A 25,697-nucleotide genomic window follows, 5' to 3' on the forward strand; every position below is an offset into this window, starting at 1 on the left:
CTGCAGCGCACAGGAGGGGGAGTCTGTTGAGGAAAAAAAAGGGGGAGGCCAAAGTTGAGCAAAAAAAAGGCCCCCCCCCCCCCCCCGAGAATTATTAAGCAAAAAAAAAAAATGAATTAAAAATAAAGCAGCATGGCCCCTTTAAGACAAGCCTTTGGGGGCGGCAGGGGCGGGGCTGAGTGTTGTAGGGTTGCCAGGTGTTTGGTAGTTTCGCTTCCTGGCAGGGGAGAGGATCAGAAAACACCAGACATTTTAGGTGTTGGGTACTTTCGGAATTTTTTTACCAGACAGGAGGCAAAAATACCGGCCTGTCCGGGTCAATACCGGACACCTGGCAACCCCTAATCTCAACACCCCCTCTCCCCCCCCCCCCCGTATCCCAATCCCCCCACCCCAACCCCCTGCATCAGCCCAGGACCACACACACATCCGAACCCCCTGCCTCAGCCTAGAAGCCCTCACCCCAACCCCCTGCCTCAGCACTGAGCCCCTCCCAACTCCGATTCCCTCGCCCCACCCCTCTGCTGGGAGCCCCAGACACCTCGCCCCACCCCCACATCCAAACCCCCCTGCCTGAGCCAGGAGCCCCTCCCAACTCCGATCCCCGTCTCACTGGCATCCCTACCCCCTGCCTAACCCTCAGAGCCCCCACCCTGAACCCTCAGTCCCATCCCCCAGCTGGGAACCCCTTCCTGCAGCCCCAAACCTCTCATCCCCATGTGCCCCGAGCCAGAGCCCTTACAGTCCCCATCCTAATTCCCTGCCGCAGGATATTACCCACACCTGGAACACCTCTTTTCTGGCCCCACCCCATACCCTTTGCCAGAGGTCTCACCCCCTCCCACACCCCAACCCTCTGAGCCAGCCTGGTGAAAATGAGGGCAGGATGGAGCACGCACACAACAGGAGGCAAGTGTGTTCATTTGTGTGTCAGTAGCAAGTTGGCAATTCTAGCCAGAGGCCCAGGAATGTCTTAGCATACACTCAATAAAATCAAGCTGGAGTAACATGCTTCTGCAAGCACATAATCCTGTGGTGATTGAGATGGATTAGAAAGTAAGCATTTAATGAGGGAGGAGTAATAGGTAAAAATAATGGGATGAAATGTAATCAGTGGTAATGGCCAATCAGACTAGAATAGCATGGCACCATATGGGTAAAAAGCACATTGCCTGGCTCATTCAAAACCTGCCTCAGTACTGCACTGGAAAATGTAGGTGTTGAGTAGAGATCAGGTGAGGGACTTTACTATCCTCAGCGGGTTAAACAGTGTTGCCAGATGAGGATGGAAAATAGGATGTTTGTCGTCATCTCATTGAGAGTCTTAAATATTAACTCCAGGGAAATATGAATGAGAACTTCTGGCAATGAAGGACAGTAAGTTGTTGTGACGGCACGTTGGGGGTCCCCTGTCTCCTGCACCCCGAAATGGCACAAACAGACTCCACCAGCCGGTGGAATAGAGGAAGTTTATTGCCTCTCCAGGTTACAGCACAGCACAGATGTAATCTGGTCACAGAGCTGGGCTAGGCTGCCTCAGGCCCCCTTGAGATGGGGGAGACCGGGCCCCTAAATTCCAGCCCCTTTCCCTAGGCTGTCTCCTCCATGCTCCCAGCCAGCAACTAACTAACCCTCTTCCAGCCCTGCCCCCCAGCCAGGGCAGCATTCCACCTTCCTTTGTTCCTCTCCATGGGGGGTGTCTGGCCATACTGGTTTGCATAGTGACTCATCCTGTTTTGCTGGGTCGTGGTACCCACGGCAGCCAGTGGGGGTTACCCCAGAGCCAGCAGCATAGAAACCAGCCAGGTACCCCCACTACGTCACAGTTGTCTCTTAGATTTATCAGATTTTGGAAACATGAATCCACATCATTTTGATTTGAGTTCGGAAACTCACAAGTGGGCAAGGGACCCTTTAAGTAGACTCTTCCCTTCCTCTTTGGAAATCTTCGAGAAGGTAATGAATGGGTCCTTGCCAAGGAAATGCCTGGTGTTCTGTACAACTGAAGTGGGGGTTGGTTTTTTTTGCTTGTTTAATGTGCATGTATGACCAGTGGGAACACAGGAAGTATATCTATAGTACCACATATGTTGGTCATCTCATTGAGAATCTTAAATATGGGAATTTCTGTGTTTTTCCATTGCCTAGGAGAGGTGGAGAAGTCCATGTAATAACCTAGGTAGGGTGGAAGTGAAGCCAATGTATGGGAAGAAGCCTATGCTGACAAACTGGAGGGAGTTCAGAAAACAGCTTTGATTAGCAGTATGAAAAACCTGCTTTAATGAAACTAAAGAAAGATCTATTTAGTTTATCAACAGAGAAGATTAAGTGGTGACTTGATTGTGGTCTACAAGCATCTACTCAGAGAGCAGAATTTACCAAATGTTTTTAAAGCTAGAAAACAAAGCAAGGAATTAAGTTAGACAAATTTAAACTAGAAATAAGAGCAGGAGAGTCTGAATAATCCTTTCTGATCTTAAAAATCTCTGAAGCATTTAAATAACTGCATAGGGGTGAAAGGCAATACCTCCACACTTGATAAATTGCACTACATGGAGACTGTTCAGCTCTCAAGAGGACAGAGGGTTTTCTGAACCTCTGCAGGAAAGGACAGCACAATCCAAGATCCAAAGAATGCCCTTTGTCATACACATAGGCGCTGTATGAGCAGACCACAAAGTTTCACACACATTCTAGACAAGGCCTTCAGATAACCCAAGGGGCTGCTAAACCCAGCAGACATGGGGAAATATCCAATACAATCAAACAGAAGACAGCTAAATCTAACACCTAAAACTAATACTCGTACTGAGACCTAGATTTTGTGTAGAAAACAATTCAAGACCATCTAGCTGACCTAGAGTTAATGAAGGATATCGTCCTTTGTAAGTATGGTCAATGAGGTTTATGGCTCCAGCCATCACAGCTGGTAAATGGTTTTGAGCAACATCACATAGTTGTGTGTGTGAGATCAGAGAGGCAGTGCTCACAGAAAGCACTCTTACAATGATTAATCACTAAACTTCTGTAAAAGTGGTGGGTAACCTGTGGCCTGTGAAACATAGTTTGCTATAGCCCATGTGCAGGGTTGCCAGATTTCGCTGGCTTTTGTCCACATCGCTTTACATGCCTATCACTGTAGTAATACTTGGAGGGAAAAAGCTAAGGCGCAAGAAGTGGGTTTTTCCTCTCACAGACTAACTGACTTCCCCCTGAAGCTTTTACTGTGTCTCTGAGGTGCCATAAGACGTGGTATGTGATCACTTTACAAGCCATCTGGTGCGGGGCAAGAGGAGAGAAGTGGGCTGTGCCCACGAAAGCTCATGGTACCATCTACATGTTCTGTTATTCTCTAAGGTGCTGCTAGACTCTTTGTTGTTTAAGTTTTTCCAGCTATAGACTAACTCAGCTACCCCTCTGAAGCTTTTGCACACAACGTAGATTGTCAGAGCAATGTACTCCCTTTGCACCTAGTCAAAGCACTGCTATGGTTCAGTTGGCACACCCCACAAATTCTAGGTACGCAAGCTCAGTTAACAAAACTGCCCCACCATGGAATACCATTTTGGTTACAGCAATCTTGCAAAATCAAAAAGGAGTCATAAAAAGTGCAAACTAGATCAAATGACAAAGGATGAATATAAGCAACAACACACGTATGCAGGGGCAAGATTAGAAAGGCAAAGGCACAAAATGAGCTAAAACTAGCTAGGGGCATAAAGGGAAACAAGAAGATATTCTATAAATGTATTAGGAGCAAAAGGAAGACCAAGGACAGTATAAGCCCATTGCTCAGTGAGGAAGGAGAAACAACAAGAGGAAACTTTTCACCAAGAAGTTTGATGATGAAGGGATGCCTAAACATGGAAAATGCTAGTGGAAATGGGGTAGGTTTAGAAGTTAAAGTTAAAAATTACTTAGAAAAGTTAGATGTCTTCAAGTCACCAGGGCCTAGAATACTCAAGGAGCTGATAGAGGAGGTGGCTGAGCCTTTAGCGATCATCTTTGAAAATTCATGGAAGTCAGGAGAGATTCCAGAAGACTGGAAAAGGGCAAATCTAGTGCCCATCTATAAAAAGGGAAACAACCACCCAGGAAACTATAGACCAGTTAGTTTAACTTCTGTGCCTCGGAAGATAATGGAGCAGGTAATTAAGGAATCATCTGCAAACATCTGGAAGAAAATAAGGTGACCAGTAACAGCCAGCATGGATTTTTAAAGAATAAATCATGTCAAAGCAATCTAATAGGATATCAAGTCTTGTGGACACAGGAGAAGCAGTGGATGTGGTATACCTAGACTTTAGTAGAGCTTTTGATACAGTCTCGCATGACATTTTTATCAATAAGCTAGAGAAATGCAACCTTGATGGGGCTACTATAAGGTGGGTGTGTAATTGGCTAGATAACCACTTAGAGCAGGCATGTCCGAAGTCCGGCCTGCGGGCCAATTGCGGCCCGTGTTCCGATTTAATACAGCCCCCGCTTCCTCTCCCTCTCCTGGCTCCCCGGCGCTCTTTTGAACTGGCGAGCCCAGCGCGCCGCTTCCGGCCGCGCCGCCGCCCATGGCCTCCGCGGTCCTAGAGCCTGCCCTGTAGGGCACGTCCGCAGCCCCGCTCCCCCGCTCGGCTGCAGGTTCGCCCTGCCCCCTGGCCGCCATGAGGCCAGCGTGCCCTGCGCTCTCCGCCCGCCTTCGACCCTGCGGGCCCTCCGCCTTGGGGCTGAGAGTGCGGGGACAGCCCTGACGCATGTTCACTTCTTCAAATCTGGCCCGCTTTGAAAAAAGTTTGGACACCCCTGACTTAGAGAGTAGTTATTAACAGTTCACAATCATGCTGGAAGGGCAGAACAAGTGGGGTTCCTCGGGTCTGTTTTGGAACCTGTTATGTTCAATATCTTCATCAACGATTTAGATATTGGCATAGCGAGTGTGCTTATTAAGTTTGCAGATGATACCAAGTTGGGAGGAGTTGCAAGTGCTTTAGAGGATAGGGTCAAAATTCAAAAAGATCTGGACAAACTGGAGAAATGGTCCAAGGTAAATAGGATGAAGTTGAATAAGGACAAATCCACTTAGGAAGGAACAATCTGTTTCACACATACAGAATGAGAAGTGACTGTCCAGGAAGGAGTACTGCAGAAAGAGATCTAGAGAGTCACCATGGACCACAAGCTAAATAGGAGTCAACAGTATGACAGTTGCAAAAAAAGCAAACATGATTCTGGGCTGCATTAACAGGAGTGTTGTGAGCTAGACACAAGAAGTCATTCTTCTGCTCTACTCTGCGCTGATTAGGCCTCAATTGAGTACTGTGTTCAGTTCTGGGCAACACGTTTCAAGAAAGATGTGGAGAAATTGGAGAAGGTGCAATGAAGAGCAACAAAAATGATTAAAGGTCTAGAAAACATGAACTATAAGGGAAGACTGAAAGAATTGGGCTTGTTTAGATTGGAAAAGAGAAGACTGAAAGGGGACTTGATAGCAGTTTTCTAGTACAGTAAATTCTGTGTTATCCGTCACTCAGGGATTAGGGCGTTCCGGTTATCTAAAAGTTCCAGTTATCTGAGGGTCCTGTCAACCTAGGAAAAACCAATGGACAATAATAGTAAAACTCAAGTTTTTAATACAGTAATTCCTCATTTAACACAATAGATGCATTTCTGAAAATGTTTGTGCTAAGCAAAAGCATGCTATGCAGGGTCAATTTTCCCATTAAAAATAATGGAAAAGGTGGGGGTTGCATTTCAGGTGGTGATAGCGAAGTCAATTCTGTTTTGGTGCTGGGTCGTCAATGTCAACATTAGATATCTACCAATACAAGTCGCTGCAGTTTGTTAAAACACACAGATAAACACGTGAGTGAGGAGAGGAGCGCTGTGACCACGTGAATTCATCCACTCATGCGTCTTACCACTGTTTTCACCAACTTATACCACTGAGCAAAGCAGTCCGCCACTTGATTATTTTTGTGTTATTTCGGGAAAGGTCGTGTTATTCGAAAAATGTTCCCTAAAAAAATTGTGCTACTGCGAAAAAGTGTTAAGCAGGCACATGTTAAATGAGTAATTACTGTATTGGTAGTTTTATAGTGTGAGGCAGTTGGTCTCTCATTTCTATTTTGAGTTAAAGATGATTAGTACTTCTTAAATAAAAAATTAAGCCAATCATGGTAAACCAAGCCAGGCCTGAAAATGTGACAGTATTGTGGCTGGGGGCAATGCCAGTTAAAGTTTTCTGGTTAACAGAGTACCAGATAACAAAAGTTTTATTGTATTTAAAAGGGAGTTACAAAAAGGAGGGAGAAAAATTGTTCTCCTGGGCCTCTGAGGATAGGACAAGCAGCAATGGACTTAAACTGCAGCAAGGGAGGTTTAGGATGGACATTATAAAAAGTTTCCTGTCAGGATGATGTAACACTGGAATAAATTGCCTAGGGAGGTGGTGGATATGACGGCAAGTTGGGGTTCCCCCTGATCTTGCAGCAGCAAGAACAGACTCCGCCAGCCAGTAGAATAGAGAGGGTTTATTGCTTCTCCAGGGTACAGCACAGCACAGACGTGATGTGGTTACAGGAGTCATGACCAGGATGCCTCAGACCCCTTAGATTAGGGGGTCCCTTGCCCCCCCTAGACCCTCAGCTTAGACTGTTTCCTTCATGTTTCCTAGTCAGCAACTGACCCTTCCCCCAAAACCTGGTGTTCATCTCTACCTCCCTCCTTTTCTCTCCCTCCCCCCCGCCGGGAAGCGCTGTGTTATCTGGTCAGGCTGGGCCTGGGTGTCTGGGCTAAAACACATGTGGGTGAGTCAGCAGGAATCACACAGCGCAACGCAGGGAGACACCGGGTTAAAGAGCAGACAGCCCCCCCCACTATGTCACAGTGGAATCTCCATCACTGGAGATATTTAAGAGCAGATTAAACAGACGTCTTTCAGGGATGATTTAGACCATGCTATGAGGGCAGGAGACTGGACGTGATGACTTCTCAAGGTCCCTTCCAGTTCTAATATTCTGTGATTCTATGACCTACTCACTAGCCTAGGTTGCCCATCACTGTTCTATAATGTAGTCTTCTATAAATCAATCAAAATTAGCAAGTTCTTTTTATAATAAGAATATTTAGCATCAGGGATGAATTAAAAGTTCCAAATAAAGAAATGCATTTATCTAAAAGCATTTATTTAAACAAATACAACCTTTGTACTTACAAATGTCAAAATTTGAATACATTTGAAAAATGGGAAGTTAATGGAAATGTTAACTGCTTGCAGCTTTACACAGTATTTACAATAGTGAGTAGGAAGGTTTAAGGAATTGTCTGTTTTGGGGTTTTGGTGGCGCCATAATCCCCAGTTTTCTTCTGGTTCCTGGCGTAACTGTAGTACCATTTGATGTTGAATTGTATCTTGAGGATGCCTGGAATTTGGAGTTAGAAGAGGTCTTTTTGTTATTGACGTTACCCCTGGAAATTTAGAGGAAAAATTATGATCTAGCATATCAATATGATACCCAATACCATAAACCTGTATGTTACATTTTATCTAGAACAGGAGCATTAAATAGATGGCCCAGTGCCAAATCCACCTGGATGATATATTTGTGGCTCTCATAACATTCATATTTTTCAGAATTGAATCTTTCATTTAAAAACAAAAGTGGATTTTTAACACCCATGACTGCAGAGGTAATCTTTTAAACATGAACGAAATCCAACATAAGCTGTGAGAGAGCCTGAAACAGTCATGAGAAAGGGTGAAGTCCCCTGTTAATCTGATTAGTATATCAATTTTAAATGACATGTCAGTGAATCTTCAATATTGAAATCACAGATCATTTTACTGAATGGAATGGTAGAAAAGTTCAACGGATTGGAAATTGGTAGTTTCTTCAGAGAAAAAAAAATCCAGAGAAAACGGGGAGAGAAAAAGAGAAAGGGCAGGCACAGTAGTGGGATTAAAGGAGAGGCTATTTTATCACAATGAAGGCAACATTTAGTACATACAGGCCATTGTCTTTTCTTGATGTTAGTAGGTAATTTTCACAGACATCAGTAGGTGTTCCACTGCATTGAGTAGATAATCCTAGTTCCATAGCTAGACTCAAGGACTGTAACTAACTCTAGAATTTGGCCCTCTGTTTGATCCCTCTGATGTAGAAAGCTACCAAAGCATTGAACAGACTGTAGAGGAGTTATGTACAAAGCCTGTTAACAGAATCCTGTTTAAATTGCAAAGACGTTAAGAAATGCCAGATCTATGGTTGCTGTGTAACAATTCCGCATACTCGTGTGTCTGTCCATTGTATACACTGAATGGTCAGGAATCCTGAGAAAAAACTGCATATAATCATATTCTTAGACTGTTCCATAATGCGTATGCACAAGAGAGCAGAAATAATATTACAGATAGTAGATGCAGGAAGGATGGAGTCAAGTCCAGCTTAGCCTTCTATTCCTCGCCAGGACTTGGTGCTCCTGCCCAATATGGTGAATCCACGGGGACCGTGTGTCAATGGCCAGATACTCACGGAGGAAGGATGGAGAAGAGACCAGCGTGGTTTCTGCCTCATGCGGTACACCCAGAGAGAGCTATGAACCTATTGGTGCCATCTGCTGGGTGCCAGGAGCCCAACTCAGCCCCAGCCCAATGTACAGATGCTCCATGACAACTCCAAGTCCAGTCCCTGCTAATGATTTGGTGGTGGTGGTGAGAAGCACTCTGGAATGTTACTGATTTCAGTTCTTTTCTCATGATGAGCAAAGTAAACAGGAAAAGGGAAATGGCAATTTTAAATAGTTTGTATTTCAGCAAAAAGGTGAATGGAATTTCAGGGAACAAAGAAAAGGCACTTCCCTAGCTCAAGCCAACTATTAAAGGCCTGCTGCAAATCACGGAGGTCCGAGAGCGTCTCTCACAAACAGGACAGAAGAATCCTTTATAACAGAAAGTGCTAGACAACCTGACTATAGGACCAGTTCCCCCTCTATCTGTTTCACTCACTATTACTCCCTGCTGGGGTGGGATGCCACAATGTTTTGTGCTTGGAACACTACACTACATTTTTAGAGGGTAAGCGCGAACAACATCTCCAAGTAAACAAGAAGGTAACCTTTGGTCGTCTCACATACATTTCATTATTTTCTTATGTGGACCTAGGATGTTTGTTCATGCAGCTCTGCAAGCTACTTAAAAATACCTCTGACTACTGGCAAAAGCAATCTTTGTGAATAGTGGGGAATCATCTCCTTTGCCAAGTCAAAAATAAAAACAGAATAAACATGTCTTGCCTAAGGGCACTGAGAAGGTGGGAATCATATATATATAGTAGCCCAGTGTCTGAGAGTCTGTAACGCCAAAATGCTGGCTGTTCCCTCTGGGCGGCGCTGTTGCCTGAAATGCTGGCTGTTCCCTCTGGGCGGCGCTGTTGCCTGAAATGCTGGCTGTTCCCTCTGGGCGGCGCTGTTGCCTGAAATGCTGGCTGTTCCCTCTGGGCGGCGCTGTTGCCTGAAATGCTGGCTGTTCCCTCTGGGCGGCGCTGTTGCCTCCCTAGCTGTTCCCTCTGGGCAGTGCTGTTGCCTCCCTGGCTGTTCCCTCTGGGTGGCGCTGTTGCCTGAAATGCTGGCTGTTCCCTCTGGGTGGCGCTGTTGCCTCCCTAGCTGTTCCCTCTGGGCGGCGCTGTTGCCTCCCTAGCTGTTCCCTCTGGGCGGCGCTGTTGCCTGAGTCACGTCCTTCGCCTCCTGCCGTGACACTCGGCTGACTTCTGCGCCGCTCAGCCAGGCTGCGGTGGGGGAGCAAGTGGCGCAAGCAACCGTCTGGGCTCTGCGGTCCCCTGAGTGAGAGGCAGGAGGGGGAGGAGAAGAGAAAGAGAGAGACAGAGAGAGAGGCAGGAGGCGGAGGAGTGCTGAGAGAGAGAGAGAGAGAGACGGAGCAAGAGACTGAAGGCTCAGGAGAGAAAACCGATATGGAGGAGAGACCTGAAAATCCTGTCTTATGGTGGGCTAATTGGCTAGTCTTCACAGATACTGCACTATTAAAAATTGGAGGTTTTCTTGGGGGGGGGAGGGGGGAGAGCCACTGATATGGATTTCATGTTCTGAGTGGAAAAGGTCTCAGTTTTGAAGACTGCTCTCTGAATGGCTTACTGAGGCCAATTTTTCTGTGCTTTCCAGCTTCCTCTAGTTTTCTGAAGGTAATGTTTAGCCACATTTACTTTCCAGTGTCTTTAGACTCAAATTACTGCTACATATTAACATTATTCAAGTTTTTCCCCCACTTTAATATACTTCATCTTGATGAAAATTGGGTTAAAATAAGATGTTTGCAAATGATATCAGTGCATCAAATGCAGTTTCTCTCTCATGAGTCATTTTAGCTTCAACCTTCTCTATCAAATGTTTTAAAACACTGCTGTTATGGCCTACGTTCATTTAATCCAGAAAGGTAAGCTGCATACTCCCATGCATGTTAAGCTCCAATCTCTGGAGAAATATCCTCTACATGTCAAACTTCTCCTTGCTGATCTCCCCCCCCCCCCAAAAAAAATCAGTGCTTAAATAACTACTGTGAATGGAAGACCGGCAAAGTTGCTTGTTCAGGTGGTACATATGTATCCATAGTGAGCAAATGAAGCACAAGAAACAAAATTTAATGCTACCTATTATCTGTAGAAGGGGTGGGGAACTCTTCTGGGCCAGGGGCCACTGACCACCACAGAAAAATCAGTCGAGGGCCACACACAAGTGAGAAGCGGAAAAACCCCTCACTGTGGCCCGACTGAGAAGGAGAAAGATACTCCCCACATTCCCCTTGCACACCAAAGCCTAGGGGGGAAGGGCAGCCTAGTAGATTTTGTGTGCTCCACTCCCCAGGAGGACAGCTGGGGGGCAGGAGCAACAGCACGGGCTCCCCAGTGCTGGGGGTGGGCCCTGAGCCTCAGAGGCCAGATCCAGCCCCAGGGCCTGAGGTTCCCCTCCCCCGCTCTATAATATACAGCTAAGGAAGTGACACACAGCTATATGGGCAAGAAAGGGGGTGGATGACAATGCTTATAAATGGACCACTAAAGACAAAACTCAATCTCAAGCTTCAGAGATAATTTTCTAGCACTAATTCCAAGTGAGTACGCAAAAAATATGAACAAAAGATCCCCAACAGCAGCTCTTTACATTTTGCTAGATCTCTTGCTTTGCCTGCAAAAGTTCCAAGAGCAGTAGAAAGATATGCCAATGGAATTATGGCTTGTTTTATGTTTTTAATTAATTAAAATATTTTTACCCCATCTCTCTATTTAAATAAAGTTAAAATCAGAATTGAACGCTGCTGCCGAGCATGCAACTTAGATACAAATTTTTGGGAAAGTTAGATGTCACCGATCAGAGTGACAAAGTAACACATGAACATTTGACCCTGCAGCACATCTGCAGTTGGGTACAGTACTGAAAACCACAACACTAATATTTAGTAATGACTTACATTTCAGGGCTCTGGCATGCTGATTAGCATAGAAAAGGTATAATTGCTCAAGAGTGCAGCAAGAAAATCACAACAGGGAAATGAATGTCCTGATTTCATTTTTAGGGGAGGAGATTTCAAAAGTAAGGTGTAGAGCTAAGCTCAGAATATTTTTTTCCATTATCTGACAACAGCATGATTATTTGAGATTTTTCCATCTCTGGATCCTTCAGTTTTCTGTAATTCTAAAAGGATGGCTGTAAGTCTACCAGGACCTTCACATGATCAAAATGAGACTGGTGGAGCGAAACCCTTAGTTTGCTGAGAGTGCATAAGCTCGGTCTTACACTTCGGATCCATTCCCCACTGCTACATGAGGTATGTTTCCTCTCAAACTCCTGCCCTCCTGGAGAGCAAGGAAGAGATGATCTGCCCTGCATGCCGTATTCTAGCCTTGTGTGAAAGCAGAGTGAGAGGAGTCCCTCCCAGATCCAGGGACTCCACAGGAGTCCTGTGTGCCTCTGGAATATCGTCATCATACAGTAACGACTTCTATAAAGAAACTATAGATATTTTCAGTTCTATATTTTCATGCTGTTAGGTTAACAGCTCTCCCCATTCTCCATTTTCCTACTGACTATCTTCTTCAACATAAATGAATTAGAATAACCTCAATCCAACAGTCTCGTGGATATTTTTCTCATATTATTTTAGATAAATGGTTACAAATATTCACGTACCTCTTGGAACGAGACTGCTGGCTACCACCATAACCTGTTTTTTTCTTCTTGGATTCCCTGAAGAATGGCACTCTTTTCCTCTTCTTTCCTTTGTTTGTGGTATTGCAAAAATAGCTAGAAGTTGTGTGTGTCCCCTCTGTGTCCTCACTCTCACATTCTCCAGTGTCTGTGGTCTCGGTTTGGTAAGAGTCAGTGTTCTCTACAAATGGACATTTTGTTAAAACTTAGGCAACTGGGTTAACTTTCAAAAAATAATTCTTAGAGCATGCCTTGTAGAAAAACATTCCATTTTCATTTAAAAATTGTCATTGATGGAGGATCCACCAGAACCCTTGGTGAATAGTTCCAATGGCTAATTATCCTCACCGCTAAAAATTTATACCACGTTTTCAGCCTGAATTTGTCTAGCCTCAGCTTCCAGCCATTGAATCATGTTTCACTTTTCTCTGCTAGATTTACAGTTGACCAAAGAGCAAGTCATTGGAAAATTTCAATCTGTAATTTGTTCACTCACGCTACAATGCTAGCCCATAACTAGATGATGTGAATGAGAACACAGTGGAAGACACACCTTGAGACTGAAAATATCTATGTTCCCAGCTCTGAAAGGAGGGTCAGAAAACCAGCAATCTTACTTTTCTCCTCTCGTTCTGAACATCTGAAGTCCAGTTATCCACCACGGTCTTTAAGAGTTACAGTGAATCCCTCTATTTCCCGACCACCTGCCTCTTAGTTTAGGACCCTCTTGTGCTGCATAAAGCTATGTGCCTTTTTTAAAATGAAAGTCCAAACACATGCTATAAACCCATATTTCAACATGGACATGTTGTTCATGTAACTTCTTACAGAGAAAAGGCTTTTTAATCAAAAGCATGCCCATTTAGATGAAAATTATACAAAACCTGGCAGTGTCCATTCAGAGTACTTCTGCATGACTTGAATGATTTCTGCACCATATTTTTCCAGTTTGTCTTCTGTAACACCATCAATCTGAAGCAGAACCTCTGAGTCAGAAGACAAGGTTTCTGTATGCAGACAAAGAAATTTGATTAGATAAAAAGTACATAACACAAAACAGATTTTGCACACTTTTTGTAATCTCAAAGAAACAGTTGTGGATTTAAAATTCAGGTGAAGTGTAGACAGGATTAACACACAATCAGATGAATTTTTGGAATTTTGTTGGAAGATGGGCAACACGTAAGACTATCAATAGGAATGTCAGAACTACCAGCTCACATTCACCTACTAAACAAGGAACAAACTGATTCAAACAATCTTAAATACTTGTTCAAGGGGCCATTATAGAGCTTAATATGCAACAAAGAGCACATCAGAATGCAGTTAAGGAACAGGGGTTTAAAGAAATAGAGGCAGAGTAGCACATTTGCCTCTCTTTCAGCAGATCAACTCTTCCAGCAGTTGGCTAATGTGTACATGACTGCCCACAGCAAGCTGAGAGAAATCAATTAGGGTTCTCTCACATCTGCCCTCCACAGTGTAAGTTCACCCCTGAATGAATTCTGAGTTTTGGATCATGAAGATCAAAATTACCTGCTATTTTCTTAAGTGTAGCAGTGTTAAAAATATTGAAATAATGGACAGCAAAAACTTTTCCAAGAGTTTTACAAACATCTGTAAGTTCCACAAGACATTTCTTAACCACCTCTTCCCGTTGTGACATTTTTGTCACTGAAGCCCTTTGCTTTCGAATACTGCTGGCATTCTCAGTTTCATAAAACTCCACCTGCAAAAATGAGAAATAAGTCATTAAACTGTACGAGAAGAGATTATTGCAGAGCAGCTGAACAGCAGATATCCGGCCTTAAGCCAGTAAAAACATCTACTAAAATTGAACTTTCATTTTTTGATAACATTTGGTAAGCAGTTACCTTAAGACAATAACAAACAGAAAGAACTCTATAGAAGATCCTTTTTATGTGCATGGGCTTTTTCACCAGGGATCCCAAAGTCATGTGATTATTAGACAATCCTTTTTAAAGGATTGTGAACTTAGTCCCACAAAACACAGGAAAAAACAAACAAAACCACACATCCAGTTTGGGTGAGGGTTGCTTGCACTTGTGGGAATATTGTTGAGAGCTAAGTGCTTAAAGCAGCTTCTCTTTTACCTCTACCTACACAGAACTGCTCTAAACATGGAACTACCAGGAGTTGGCAACACAGCTTCCTGTAATGCGGTTTTCCTTGGAGCTAAGCACTGGCTGATGGATTGGGGTTATCAGAGAAAGCAGCAGGGTAGAAAGCCTCAGGGAAAGGAGAGAGTTGCTTCTTTCCTCCACTTAACTAGCTCCTCCTGAGACCTAGGGATCTTAAGATTTTGCCAGTTTTTGCAACTCTCCCTGTGTGGTGTAACACTGTTGATGTCCTCTAATGGACCACTTTTTGAGTCACGCCCCAACACTTGAAAAGTGCTTGGTTAGAGCAGTGGACTGGAAACCAGATTCCAGAAATACATTCCCTATATGTGATAAGAAAATTCTGATCCCCAATTTCCATTATCTACAAGTAGGAAATTCCATTACTCTTGCCAAGTGAAGTTTAATTGTTGCAAGGCACCCTGAACTTATTGAATAATGAGACTATAGAAATAAGTTATGTTTATTTTTTAACTATCCTGACACTCAGTGTGAATTCAAAGTATCTGTGTGTTATTAAAAGCAGAGAAGAGTAAAACTTGCATTTTTATTTAAAGGAAACACCAATGTAGAATTAGAGAAAAAGGAAACTTGTTACACACCTGTAGATATCCATCTAGCACAGCCTGTGCATTCTCTCCTATCATTACATACGCTACTGCTTGCTCAGAGGCAGTGATATACAAATCTTCCTCGAGAATCTTATCCAGTACCAGTTTTCTAAACAGCCTTTCCGCATTATGTCGTGAGTAGGCAGCTCCCTTTCCAAATATACCAGACTGAATCCTAGCACTTTTCGAACCTGTTCAGTAACAACAAACAGAATTGATCTATAACTAAGCCAACCTGGTTTAGCCAGCCTGTCGAAGCTGTTGCCCGGGGTGTGGCCGCTGCACATGCTACAGCTACTAGGAGCCACAGGTGAGAGTTGAGTGACAAGTGGGGACCAAAGGTGGACGAGCTGCCCTAAAAGGACACGACATGCCCGTACATCAGAGGTGCTACCCCTCCCTGAACACCCCATACACCCCTAGAGTTGCAAAAGCTGCAACAGTGGTGCCCACACATGTCTGCCCGACATGTGGTAGAACATTCCGTGCCCGTATCGGCCTTATCAGCCATTTGCGGACACACCATGAACAGTCCATAACCTGTTAGATGTCAAGGTCCTCTTCGAATACGATGGACGAACAACAACAACAATAACTAAGCCAATAAGTTACAAAACTGTAGAAGGCAATGGAGCCATTTTGTACATAACTTGAACCACAAAAAACTGAACAAGCAGCAGAAGCTTGAAGACTTCTAAAATAAATGTTTTTTTTTTTCTACCTGATCTAGTCTAGTTAATGCTAGGATTTTTATTTATTCTAGGACACATGCCACATGGATTTCTCTCAAGAAGGAACCCTATTGGTAATTTTTTTTTAAGTTTCTGCCCCTGTTATATGGGTCCTCAGGTGTACAGCAAAGATTTGGCCTGCACCAAATATTTGAACAGTAAAATAGAACTTACCCAAGAAAATGTCAATCATCATGTTCAACGTATACCTTCCAGAGCCTGCATTTCTTCTTCCCCTTTGTCCACAGTGCTCTTGAACAAATCTTATAATACTTTTAACTTCATCTGTCACATTTCTTGATTTGTAATCCTATCACAAGAGATTTGATTAGAAAGATTTGTTTCCATTGTTACTAACACAGTTTGCTACTGATACCTTTGTTTCTCATTAGGAGGCTTTTTCAATCATAAGCTAATTCTGATCCACATATAGATTAGTCATTGTCTATTTACACTGAAATGCCACTGCCATAGGAATCTTAGGTTAGTAAGCTATCCCTTGGAAACAAAGCCATTTTATTGTACAAAACTGATACAGAAGATTTATTCTAGAAGAGTGGAAAAGGGCAAATATAGTGCAAATCTATAAAAAGGGGTAATAAGGAGAACCCAGGGAATTACAGTTTCAGGACCCAAAAAAGAGAATAGAGAAAATGATTAAGCAATCAATTTGCAAACACCTAAATGATAATAAGGTGATCAGTAACAGTCAACATGGATTTGTCTAGAACAAATCATGTCAAACCAACCTAACAGCTATCTCTAGCACAGTAACAAGTCTTGCAGAGTGCATCTACACAGCACCCTAAACTCAAAATAAGATACACAATTTGTGCTATGCAAATTGTGTAACTTATTCACAATCTATTTTGAAATAGCTTATTTTGAAATTTGGCGCATCTACATAGGGCCACCTTCCAAAATAACGTGCTATTTCAAGACATCCCTTAACCCTCATGAAACAAGGGTTACTGGGATGCCAAAATTGCATGCCCGTTATTTCAAAAAATATTTCGAAATAGTGGGCGGCTTGTGTAGATGCAGGGTAGCTATTTCGGGATACCGGAGGTATCCCAAAATAGCCGTGCACTGTAGATGCACCCGTAGATGGTGGGAAGAGATAGATGTGATATATCTCGGATTTACTAAGGCTTCTGATACTGTCTTTCATGACCTTTTCTTAAACAAACTTGGAAAATACAACTTAGCTGGAGCTACTATAAAATGGGTGTATCATAGGGATGTGAATGTGCACCTGAGGACACAGTTAACCAATGAACCTGAGCTCATCGGTGCTTCCAATCAGAGGCAGCTGCAGAGGGTGGGAGGGAGCAGGCACAAAAGGCAGCAGCATGGGGAGGCAGGTGGGACCCAGTACACACAGGGTGCCAGCCAATAAGAGCCAGTACCTACCCCCCGGAGCTGCACCAAGTAAGCGCCCCATTCTCTGCCCCCTGCATTACCCTCATTCCCTACCAGACCTTGCCCCCACCCCTTCAGCCCCCTCCCCTATCCAACCTCTCCCTCAGAACCCACACCCTCAGCCTGCTCCCTGGCAGCCCTCTCCCACACACTGAACCCCTCATTTTTGGCCCCACTCCAGAGCCATGGGGAACACTTCTCTCCCCCCCCACAAAAACTACTAATCCTGAGCCCACAGAAGAGTTAATCTGGCCCTGGGAGGAGGGGTGAAGACCTGAGCCCCAGTGCTGCATCCCCTCCACAGGGATGGAACACAAAGAGACCCAGACGCTCTGAGTTGTTTGATTCTCAGTTGGTGGCATCATTGAGTTTTTTTGTTTGTGTGTGTCTGTGTGTGTGTGTGTGTGTGTGGACTGATTTTTCTGTGGATCAGTGGCCCCCAACCATATAAAAAGTTCCTTTACCCTGGCTTTAGACTATAATATTGACTCAAGGTTTGCCTACTCTTACTGGGGGTATCAGCGCCGGGGCAACCGATCTCCCAGGAGTCAATTTAACAGGTCCAGTGAAGACTCGCTAAAACCACCGCCAATCACTCTCTGTAGTCCACTGGAATGAGAAGTGTAAGTGAAGAATTCAAGACTCCATGGTAATTCATCCTAAGGTACATCAACTCCAGCTACGGTATTCACATAGCTGGAGATGTGTAAATTAGGTTGACTTGGCCCTCGTAGTGTAGACCTACCTTCAGTATGGAAACATACACCTTTCTGCCTCAATTATTCCATCTGTAAAATCAGGGCTTGACAAACGGCGGTGAAATCCTCTCGCCAGCCCCGCACTGCGCATGTGCAAGACCTGCATTGCGCATGCGCACGCCACCAGTGAACGGGGCGACCGGCTGAAATCTACTCGCCCCGGGCAAGTAGATTCAATGATTTGTCAAGCCCTGAGTATAATGATATCATACTTACCTACCTTGAGGTATTAGGGGGATTAGTGTTCGGAGTCATTTGCAGTTTTAAAAATAGGCACACTAAATTCAATCAGAAGACTTATTTTTGTGTAAGAAAAAGTCCTGCACTTTCTCCCCCAGCAATTAGGCTTTTCTTCTCGTAAGGTAATAAATTTCTTTATAAGGCACCTTAAAAAACTATTTCTTAACTTTTCTTGAACACATATTTAATACCTTTTTAGAAATTAAGTCAGATAAAGGGAATATATTAAACCTAGCCTTTAATGTGTGGATTTATTATTAAATTTGGAATATGTATTTTAAAATATCATCCGTTGAATTACTAAGAGCACCAGATGTTTAAAACCAACTATCAGTAGATGCATGATTGAGCTGCAAAGCTGGGGAGATGGAAAAAGGGGAGGTTTGAGAGATTCATCCTCTCGTAAGTTTGGCATCTGTTCACACTAGTAATCTGTTGGTCAATAGACCTTGACATGTGGAGACTGCAAACCCTCCCCTTTTCTCAAATCCTTCCCCAACCCATTCCAAATTGGTACCCATGGTGAAGTGGCATAAAGCTGCCTCCGAGCCCTCTTAAATAGCAACTCCAGAATTCTACTTGTGGGAGAGAATTCCTCGGTGGCATAGCCACTACAGAGAGCTCTGTGGGCAACAGGCATGGCTGGGAGAAAAGTGGTGCCAGAGTATCCTTAAACCTCACAGTCCCCCAGCTGTCTGAACAGTTCCTGAGATCCACAGGTAGCTAGTGTAAATCTGTTCTAGATTACATCTTGAGACCAGCTCTAAACATTGGGTATCACAGGGCAAAAAGGATCTCACTCAGCATCTGTGTCTGCCTTCTAGAATATATTCACACGTTTTCTTAAGATTTGTTAAAAAACCCACTAATTTAAAAGCTCAAATTTACAGATGAGGTAGTGTTTTACCTTCTTTCTACGACAGTTGTCACAAGTTACTTCTGGGTTTTCCTTACAAAAGTTAAGATTAAAACTGGTTTCCCCAAAGTAAGACAAAAGCTGTATTCTCCGGCATTCGTGCACATTCTCACAGTAATGAACCATACTATAAAGGTTGTCAAAGTGGGTTTTTCTTGTTTGACTGTTTCCATCTTTTTCCACTGGAATAAAAGGGATGCATTCACTGTATTTGTTACACAACATATAAAAAGGCTAAAGTCATTACCGATCAAATTCTCTCAAGCACTTAGATCATGGATGGGGAACCTACGCCTTGCCTGGATCTGGCCCCCAAGGTTCAGGGCTCCCCTTCCCCAGAATTGGGGAGCCCATGCTGGTACTCCAGCCTCACCTCACCCCCATTGCAGGGCTGTAACTTGCAAAATCTAATAGCTTGAACTCTCTGGGCTCTGATATGTGAAGGGAATGTGGGGAGTGTCTTTCTCCTTCTCAGTCAGGGGCCGCGTCAGTGAGGTCTGGGTTTTTGGGGGTGGGGTTTGGGGTTGTTTCTAACTTGTGCGCAAGCACACTGATTTTTCCTGTGGGTCAGCATTCCCTGACCCAAAAAATGGTTCCCTACCACTGACTTAGATACAAGTAGTCAGTCACATAGGCCCAAAAAAACCCATTCTAAGTCAGCCAAGACATCTCCTCCCACATTTGAGAACGTCAGAAGGGAACAATGAAAGCATGCTTGGGGACTCTGCCTACTACAATGACTCAGTCCAATATTATATGGCATTCTGAAGGCCTTTAAACAGAACAGGACAGGACAAAAACCGACTGAATTACTTATTTCCTGTTGACAAGTACCGGGGGTAGCCATGTTATTTTGTATTCACAGAACCCAGGAGTCCTGTGACACCTTCAAGACTAATCGATTTATTTTGGCACAAACTTTCGCAGGCCAAAATCCACTTTGTCAGCTTATGCTGAAACCTGTTAAGTCTTTAAGGTGCCATAGGATTCCTTGTTATTTCCTATTTTAACATTTGCTGTATCAGAAATGGAAGCCTTGGCTTACTTTGTATGAGCCTTCTAAGCCTAGTCACGTCGCTGTAACTGTAGAAAAGCACACAGTGTGAAACTTCCCCATCTCGGCCAGCTCTGCCAGATTCTTGATAATAACCTTCCACGGATTTAGGGAGAGATGCATGTATAACATAGCGTACATCTGGCTTATCAATTCCCATGCCAAAAGCAATAGTTGCACATATGACCTGGAATGAGAACCATAAATAATTATACAATTAAAGCCATACAAGCATAGCCCGAAGTCCAGTGTGTTTCAGCAGCAGCCCTGGAAACTACAAGTTGTGGACTACAAACTGCGGCATGTTGGGAGAACTTCCTGGTTCCTGCCAGGCTGTCCCCTCTGCCCCAGCAGGGTCTCAGTAGGGACTGAGCTGGAAGCAGCGTGTAGGCTGCATGCAGTAAGGAAGGGCTGCTAAACTGTGATCTTGTTTTGTGTATTTCACAGAATAAAGCCTGTTCCCACTGGTTTGAGAGGGTCTGGTCTTGAGGTGCACACACTAACACAAACACAGAGCATGCCAACGAGCCTCAGGCCTAGTCTCCCACAGTTGTATAAGAAGTCACAAGGCTTCCCCTGTGCTGAATAACCTCACACTGGGCTAGTGAACAGGAGGGATTACACAAGCTACTCATACAACACTTTACAGCAGGGATGGGCAATAACATGGTGAGGGTTCACCACGGTTAGCCCCTGGTGGGCTACCACTATATTTACCCATGCCTGCATTACACTAGGGATGTATTATGATCACTCAGATAATCCTGTATTGAACGCAAAATTAATTTTGGTGTACTTCCAAAAGGAGTACGGTACGCTCAGTCAAAACATTAATATTTACAAACATCAACCACTTTTCCTGAAAGAGTTCTGGGCTTTAGCCACTAAACGGAGAGAAGATCTAAGTTCCAGCGCCTGCTCTGCCATACGCTTGCTCTATGACCTTGTGCAAAACACTTAATGATGTTCGTGCCTTATTTTCTCCATTTGTGAAAGAACATCTACATAAGTCAAGCCCTACCTCAAGCCCTTAACTTAGGTTAAATTCTTGAGAATAATATTTATTACTGTTGTTTATAAATATTCCATATAAATATGATCCTGACTTTAGCATTTCTCCTATAGAAGGGCTAGCAACTGTTTTCTGACTGTACTCTGCACGGTAATTTAATTCCATATCTAGTCTGAATCCCATGCTCTTCCTGTAGAATCTCTATTAACCTTCTCATTTGTTTTTCCTTTACCTGACACCCATCCTGATTAATCCATTTTCGTTGTACAAGATCTCTAACAGAGTCACTGAGGCCAGCATGATAGGCAAGTGCAGCAAGACCTTTTTCCTGTAGAATTTCAGCTGTTTTGTTACAGTCCTGCCGTGAGAGGCAGTAAATTATTCCAGAGTCATCTGTGAATATAAAGAAAAAGTTTGTGCCGGAACACAAGTTCTTCTGTTTTACAAGACTCAATAACCTTCTTAGATTTTATGAAAGCTGGGTTAACTATTTTAAGAGGTTGCTAATAATTAAATGTTTGCACGGCAAAGTTAATCTTCTTATTACCAGATATCCGTTAATTCCTGATTTAGATATTTTAAACTTACAAGTCCCTGCCGTTCTTTTTTCCTATTCATTCCCATCAGGAACTCCCACTTTAAGTTGTCCCTCTGATTAATCTTAAATCTTGGCATCAAAGAAATTACTAAATTACTTTGCCTCCAACACTTTGCTCTTCTACATTTACCAGTATTCTCAAAAAGCACAGGAGAATAAAGTGAATATTATGTAGATATTACTGCCATATGCAAGAACTGTAACTCATACAAATGTTTCTGAGCACATTTAGCACTTACATGCATGATATTTTTTGATCCATTCCAAGCAGTCCAATGCGACACTTTTTGGCTTTTTGGGCAATACATCATATTTCAAGTTATGCCTGTTAAAGCTCATAGTAAACCTAAAACAATGTCCAAAGCACGTTAGTTTCGCATGCACAGTACATTTTTAAGAGAGAAGAAATGTTACAAGTTTGCAGAGTCTCAAAGCAAATGAGATTAGATTGGCTCATAGAACAATTTTGAATGTAAGATACTGATGACTGACCATGGTGTTCCACAGTTTTACACTATGCAATAACCTTCTCCACAGGACAGGAATTGTCTCTGGAAGGACTCCAGAGTGACTACTTCCTCCCTATAGCCTCTGAATAGGGAGGTTTATTCATTCTACCTGTCCCAGTTGGGATGGATTTTCCTCACTTTTGCTCTGGGATCACTTTGATAAATGCTAGCGTTGGGAAAGCAGAAGGCAGGCTTATTCTCTGCCGTACATAAACCAGCAGGACAGATGCGCTCGCAGAGACAGGACACATGCCCACCATGATTAAAAGTGAAATTTGTCTACCTTAATTTTTCTGTTTTAGATCATGACATGCTTCTAATATGCATTCTTCAGGGCACTGAAGTACAGATGACATTTCTTTTACAGAGTCACAAAATTGTTAGGTTCATGTCAACCATAAAAAAGCCCAAATGTCCACATTGAATAATTTGATTTTTAAGATAGCAAATCTGCCTGTATTATCTATTTGTGAAGCCTGCCTGATGTACACTAGGAATGTGAACTGGTAATCAGTTAACCAGTTACCTAGTAAGCATCATCCTTAATGGGAGACAGTAGCCCCATGGGGCTGGAGCAGTCATGGTGGGCAGGGGTTGGGGGAGAGATGGCCTGCTCCAGGGGGCTGGAACGGCCCCCCGTCGCCCGCCTCCATTTCTTCAGTTAACCTGTTAAACTTAACATTTAACCAGTTAACTAATTAAACAGGATTTTACATCCCTAATATACACTGTTAATACAGTGTATAATAGTTTTTTATTAAGTAAATGGTACATCTATTAAGTAAATGGTACATTTATGCTTTTTTGAATGCATTTGGTAGGTTTTGGAGTTTAAAAACCATCACAGTGTCCACTAGCAATAGAACTTTGCCAGGTCTGATGCTAAAGAACCATGGGCGAGATTTTTTCACCCCAAGTAGCACCTTACTTCACAGATGACTATCTTAGTTGTAATTTTTGTAACATTAAAAAATCCTTGCCATATTCAAGCTTTAAAATCTTCCTATTAAATGCCACAGATCATAGGCTTTACTAACATGGCAAGGTTTTCATTTCTCATTCTTTCAATGATACAGGAACCTTCGTGAAACTTTACTGTGTGAACAGTTGCTCTCGCTCTCCCCTAAGTGGGGAAACATTTCTGAAGTCTGCTCTTTATTTTTAACATATTTTGAATTTAATGGATTTAAATGCCATGTATACAGTCACATTAAATTAGATACAAATATCAATATTTTTCAGGTGACTGAGTAGGATTTAATTCAAGTCCATTTCTTACATTGAATCTGAAATTTCTTCTGCCTAGATAATAAGTTCAACTTACACAAATCTTTCATGATACTTCCAAACAACTTACACTTGTGGTTTTAGCATCTCAAGTTGATTTAGAATATCCTTTTGTACTCTGGGATTAGCAGTAGCAGTAAGAGCCATCATAGGAACAGAGCGAAATCTCTGGCGAAGCATGTTCAGCCGTTTATAGTCTTGACGGAAATCATGGCCCCACTAGTTTAAAAAAAAGAAAATTCCCCTTTTCACTCTCTACGGAATAAAGTGTTCCAACTATTCTGAAATTGTGGGTATTTAAAAATATAAATCAATAAATAGCTACCTGACTGACACAGTGTGCTTCATCAATTACAAAACGTGCCAACTGTCCTCTGTCATACAGATTTTGCAAGGCTGAAATCAATCTGCCACTTGAACAAACCTAGGTTTTTAACAGAAAATATTACAGCATAATCACACTCTATTTCACTAAGAGATTATAAAACTAAGGATTGTGAAGAGAGGCTTTTTAACTCCATGCAGAACCTTTAAATCGCTCCTTAATGGTCTTCATTCTAGACACATTTTCATGAACAATTAAGAAACTGATGTGAAACTAAACCCCATTTTTTTAAATGCAGCCAAAATTCCTTTTTGACAAATAGCATTAGACAATCCCACTGGTTTCTGAGACTGGCCATTTAAAGAGCCTATTATTGACCAAATCGGATGCAAAAAATAGGGAAGGACAGACATATTAGCATGAGTTCACCACCACTACACCAATCCCCAAAAAAGGCTTTCACATATCATATTGAGGATTTCTACAGTAGGAAATTCATGCAGCAGAATAGTTCATTTGATATTGATCTGCAAGCAATTACTCAGATTGAGTGAAAAACAATTATTGTTTTGCCCTGTAATCGCTCTCAAAATTTCCACAATAATTAAGGCTGAATATAAAATAGTGCAGCTCATAGGTCTGTTAACACTTACAAGAGGTTATTCCATACCAATTAGCTGATGAAGACAGACTGGTATACATGATAGAAATTATTAACAACATAGCAGTCTTTCATTTCAAATTTCCCCCCTTTCTTGGCTGTGCCTTGTTTGGACTGTTCTTTGGTTCATTATATACACACAGGCAGCATTGCAAAGATTCATCTGAAGATATTGATAGCTTACCCCTTAAGAATTCTGTTGTTGTTTCCTGAAAGATGCTTGCTGCATTTTTTTAAAATTTAAAATCATTCTTATAAAACATTTGTACTAGTAAAAATCTTTGTTTTGTTGCCGTGGTGACAGTTTTTGCTTTTAAGATAAATACAAACCTTCTCTGGAGTAACATAAAGAAGTTTTATTTGGGGATCTTTTTTTGACAGCTGAATGTAGATTTTTGAAGCCTCAGTATCAGTCCTATCACCAGTCAGATAAGTAGCAGAAATCTGTGTTAAATATAGAAGAAAACAGACATGTAGATTTCATCTAACATCCATTTAACGTAAGAAATGTTTAACCTACTTCTAAACAAAACACACACGGTCCGTATTTATACATTAGCCACTGAATACAGAATTTGAAAAAAAAATACCGAAAATGGTAAATCCATGCAAAACACAAAAACCTTGCTATGTGCAGGCATTAGAGGGCTCTCTAGCGATCAGGCAAAGCACTAGGAATCAGAATTCCTTTATTCTGCTCCAAACTGTATCAACAAAGCACTGTGTGACTTTGGGAATCACCTACCCTCTCTGTGCTCCAGTATTCCCATCAATAAAATAGCTGTAATGATACTTGCTTACTTCACAGGCATATCATGAGGCTTATGTAATATTGGTAAAATGATTTGAGATCCTATGTGAAAAACATTATAGATGTTCTTAGAAGACACAAAGTATTATAAAATAAATATCTTCATAGCACCCACAAACATACAATAATGTGGCACCAGATGACCCATATTACAAGGAAATAGTTCATATCCCAATCATTAACTCAAGCAGTCCCCGCTCACGACGCCAGGTCCCGACTGCTGCGCCTTTGCCTTTGAAATGTAATAAGAGCCCTGCAGGGACTGCTTCAGTTTCTACTCTCGCCATTTCCCCTGCCACACCTCTGCCTCCACTGCCCCCACGCAAAGAAGGTGCTGGGTGGAACTGGCTTTTAAGCCGGCTCCCCCTCCCGCCTCCTGTACCAGCTCCTGCTCCCCCTGCTTGCTGCCTCTGA

General features: G+C 42.8%; 1 protein-coding gene across 3 annotated transcripts in view; it reads right to left on the minus strand.

The window, feature by feature from the left end:
- Window positions 1–7,157: 7,157 nt before the first annotated feature.
- BLM (BLM RecQ like helicase) overlaps window positions 7,158–25,697 on the minus strand; it is a 38,852-nt gene continuing 20,312 nt past the window's right edge. For all 3 annotated transcript variants that reach the window (XM_075896783.2, XM_075896781.2, XM_075896782.2), the window contains exons 10-22: window positions 24,803–24,916; window positions 23,812–23,910; window positions 23,557–23,705; window positions 21,930–22,036; window positions 21,325–21,485; window positions 20,072–20,267; window positions 19,018–19,208; window positions 15,865–16,000; window positions 14,951–15,150; window positions 13,744–13,936; window positions 13,092–13,214; window positions 12,190–12,388; window positions 7,158–7,461 (exon numbers count right to left, since the gene is read on the minus strand). In XM_075896783.2, the coding sequence (XP_075752898.2) occupies window positions 7,284–7,461; window positions 12,190–12,388; window positions 13,092–13,214; window positions 13,744–13,936; window positions 14,951–15,150; window positions 15,865–16,000; window positions 19,018–19,208; window positions 20,072–20,267; window positions 21,325–21,485; window positions 21,930–22,036; window positions 23,557–23,705; window positions 23,812–23,910; window positions 24,803–24,916 (2,046 nt within the window). In that variant the 3' untranslated portion in view covers window positions 7,158–7,283. The remainder of the gene's footprint in view (window positions 7,462–12,189; window positions 12,389–13,091; window positions 13,215–13,743; window positions 13,937–14,950; window positions 15,151–15,864; window positions 16,001–19,017; window positions 19,209–20,071; window positions 20,268–21,324; window positions 21,486–21,929; window positions 22,037–23,556; window positions 23,706–23,811; window positions 23,911–24,802; window positions 24,917–25,697) is intronic.

The sequence above is a fragment of the Pelodiscus sinensis genome, chromosome 14 (genome assembly GCF_052426305.1).
Source record: "Pelodiscus sinensis isolate ZL-2025 chromosome 14, ASM5242630v1, whole genome shotgun sequence".
NCBI classification, from domain to species: domain Eukaryota; kingdom Metazoa; phylum Chordata; order Testudines; family Trionychidae; genus Pelodiscus; species Pelodiscus sinensis.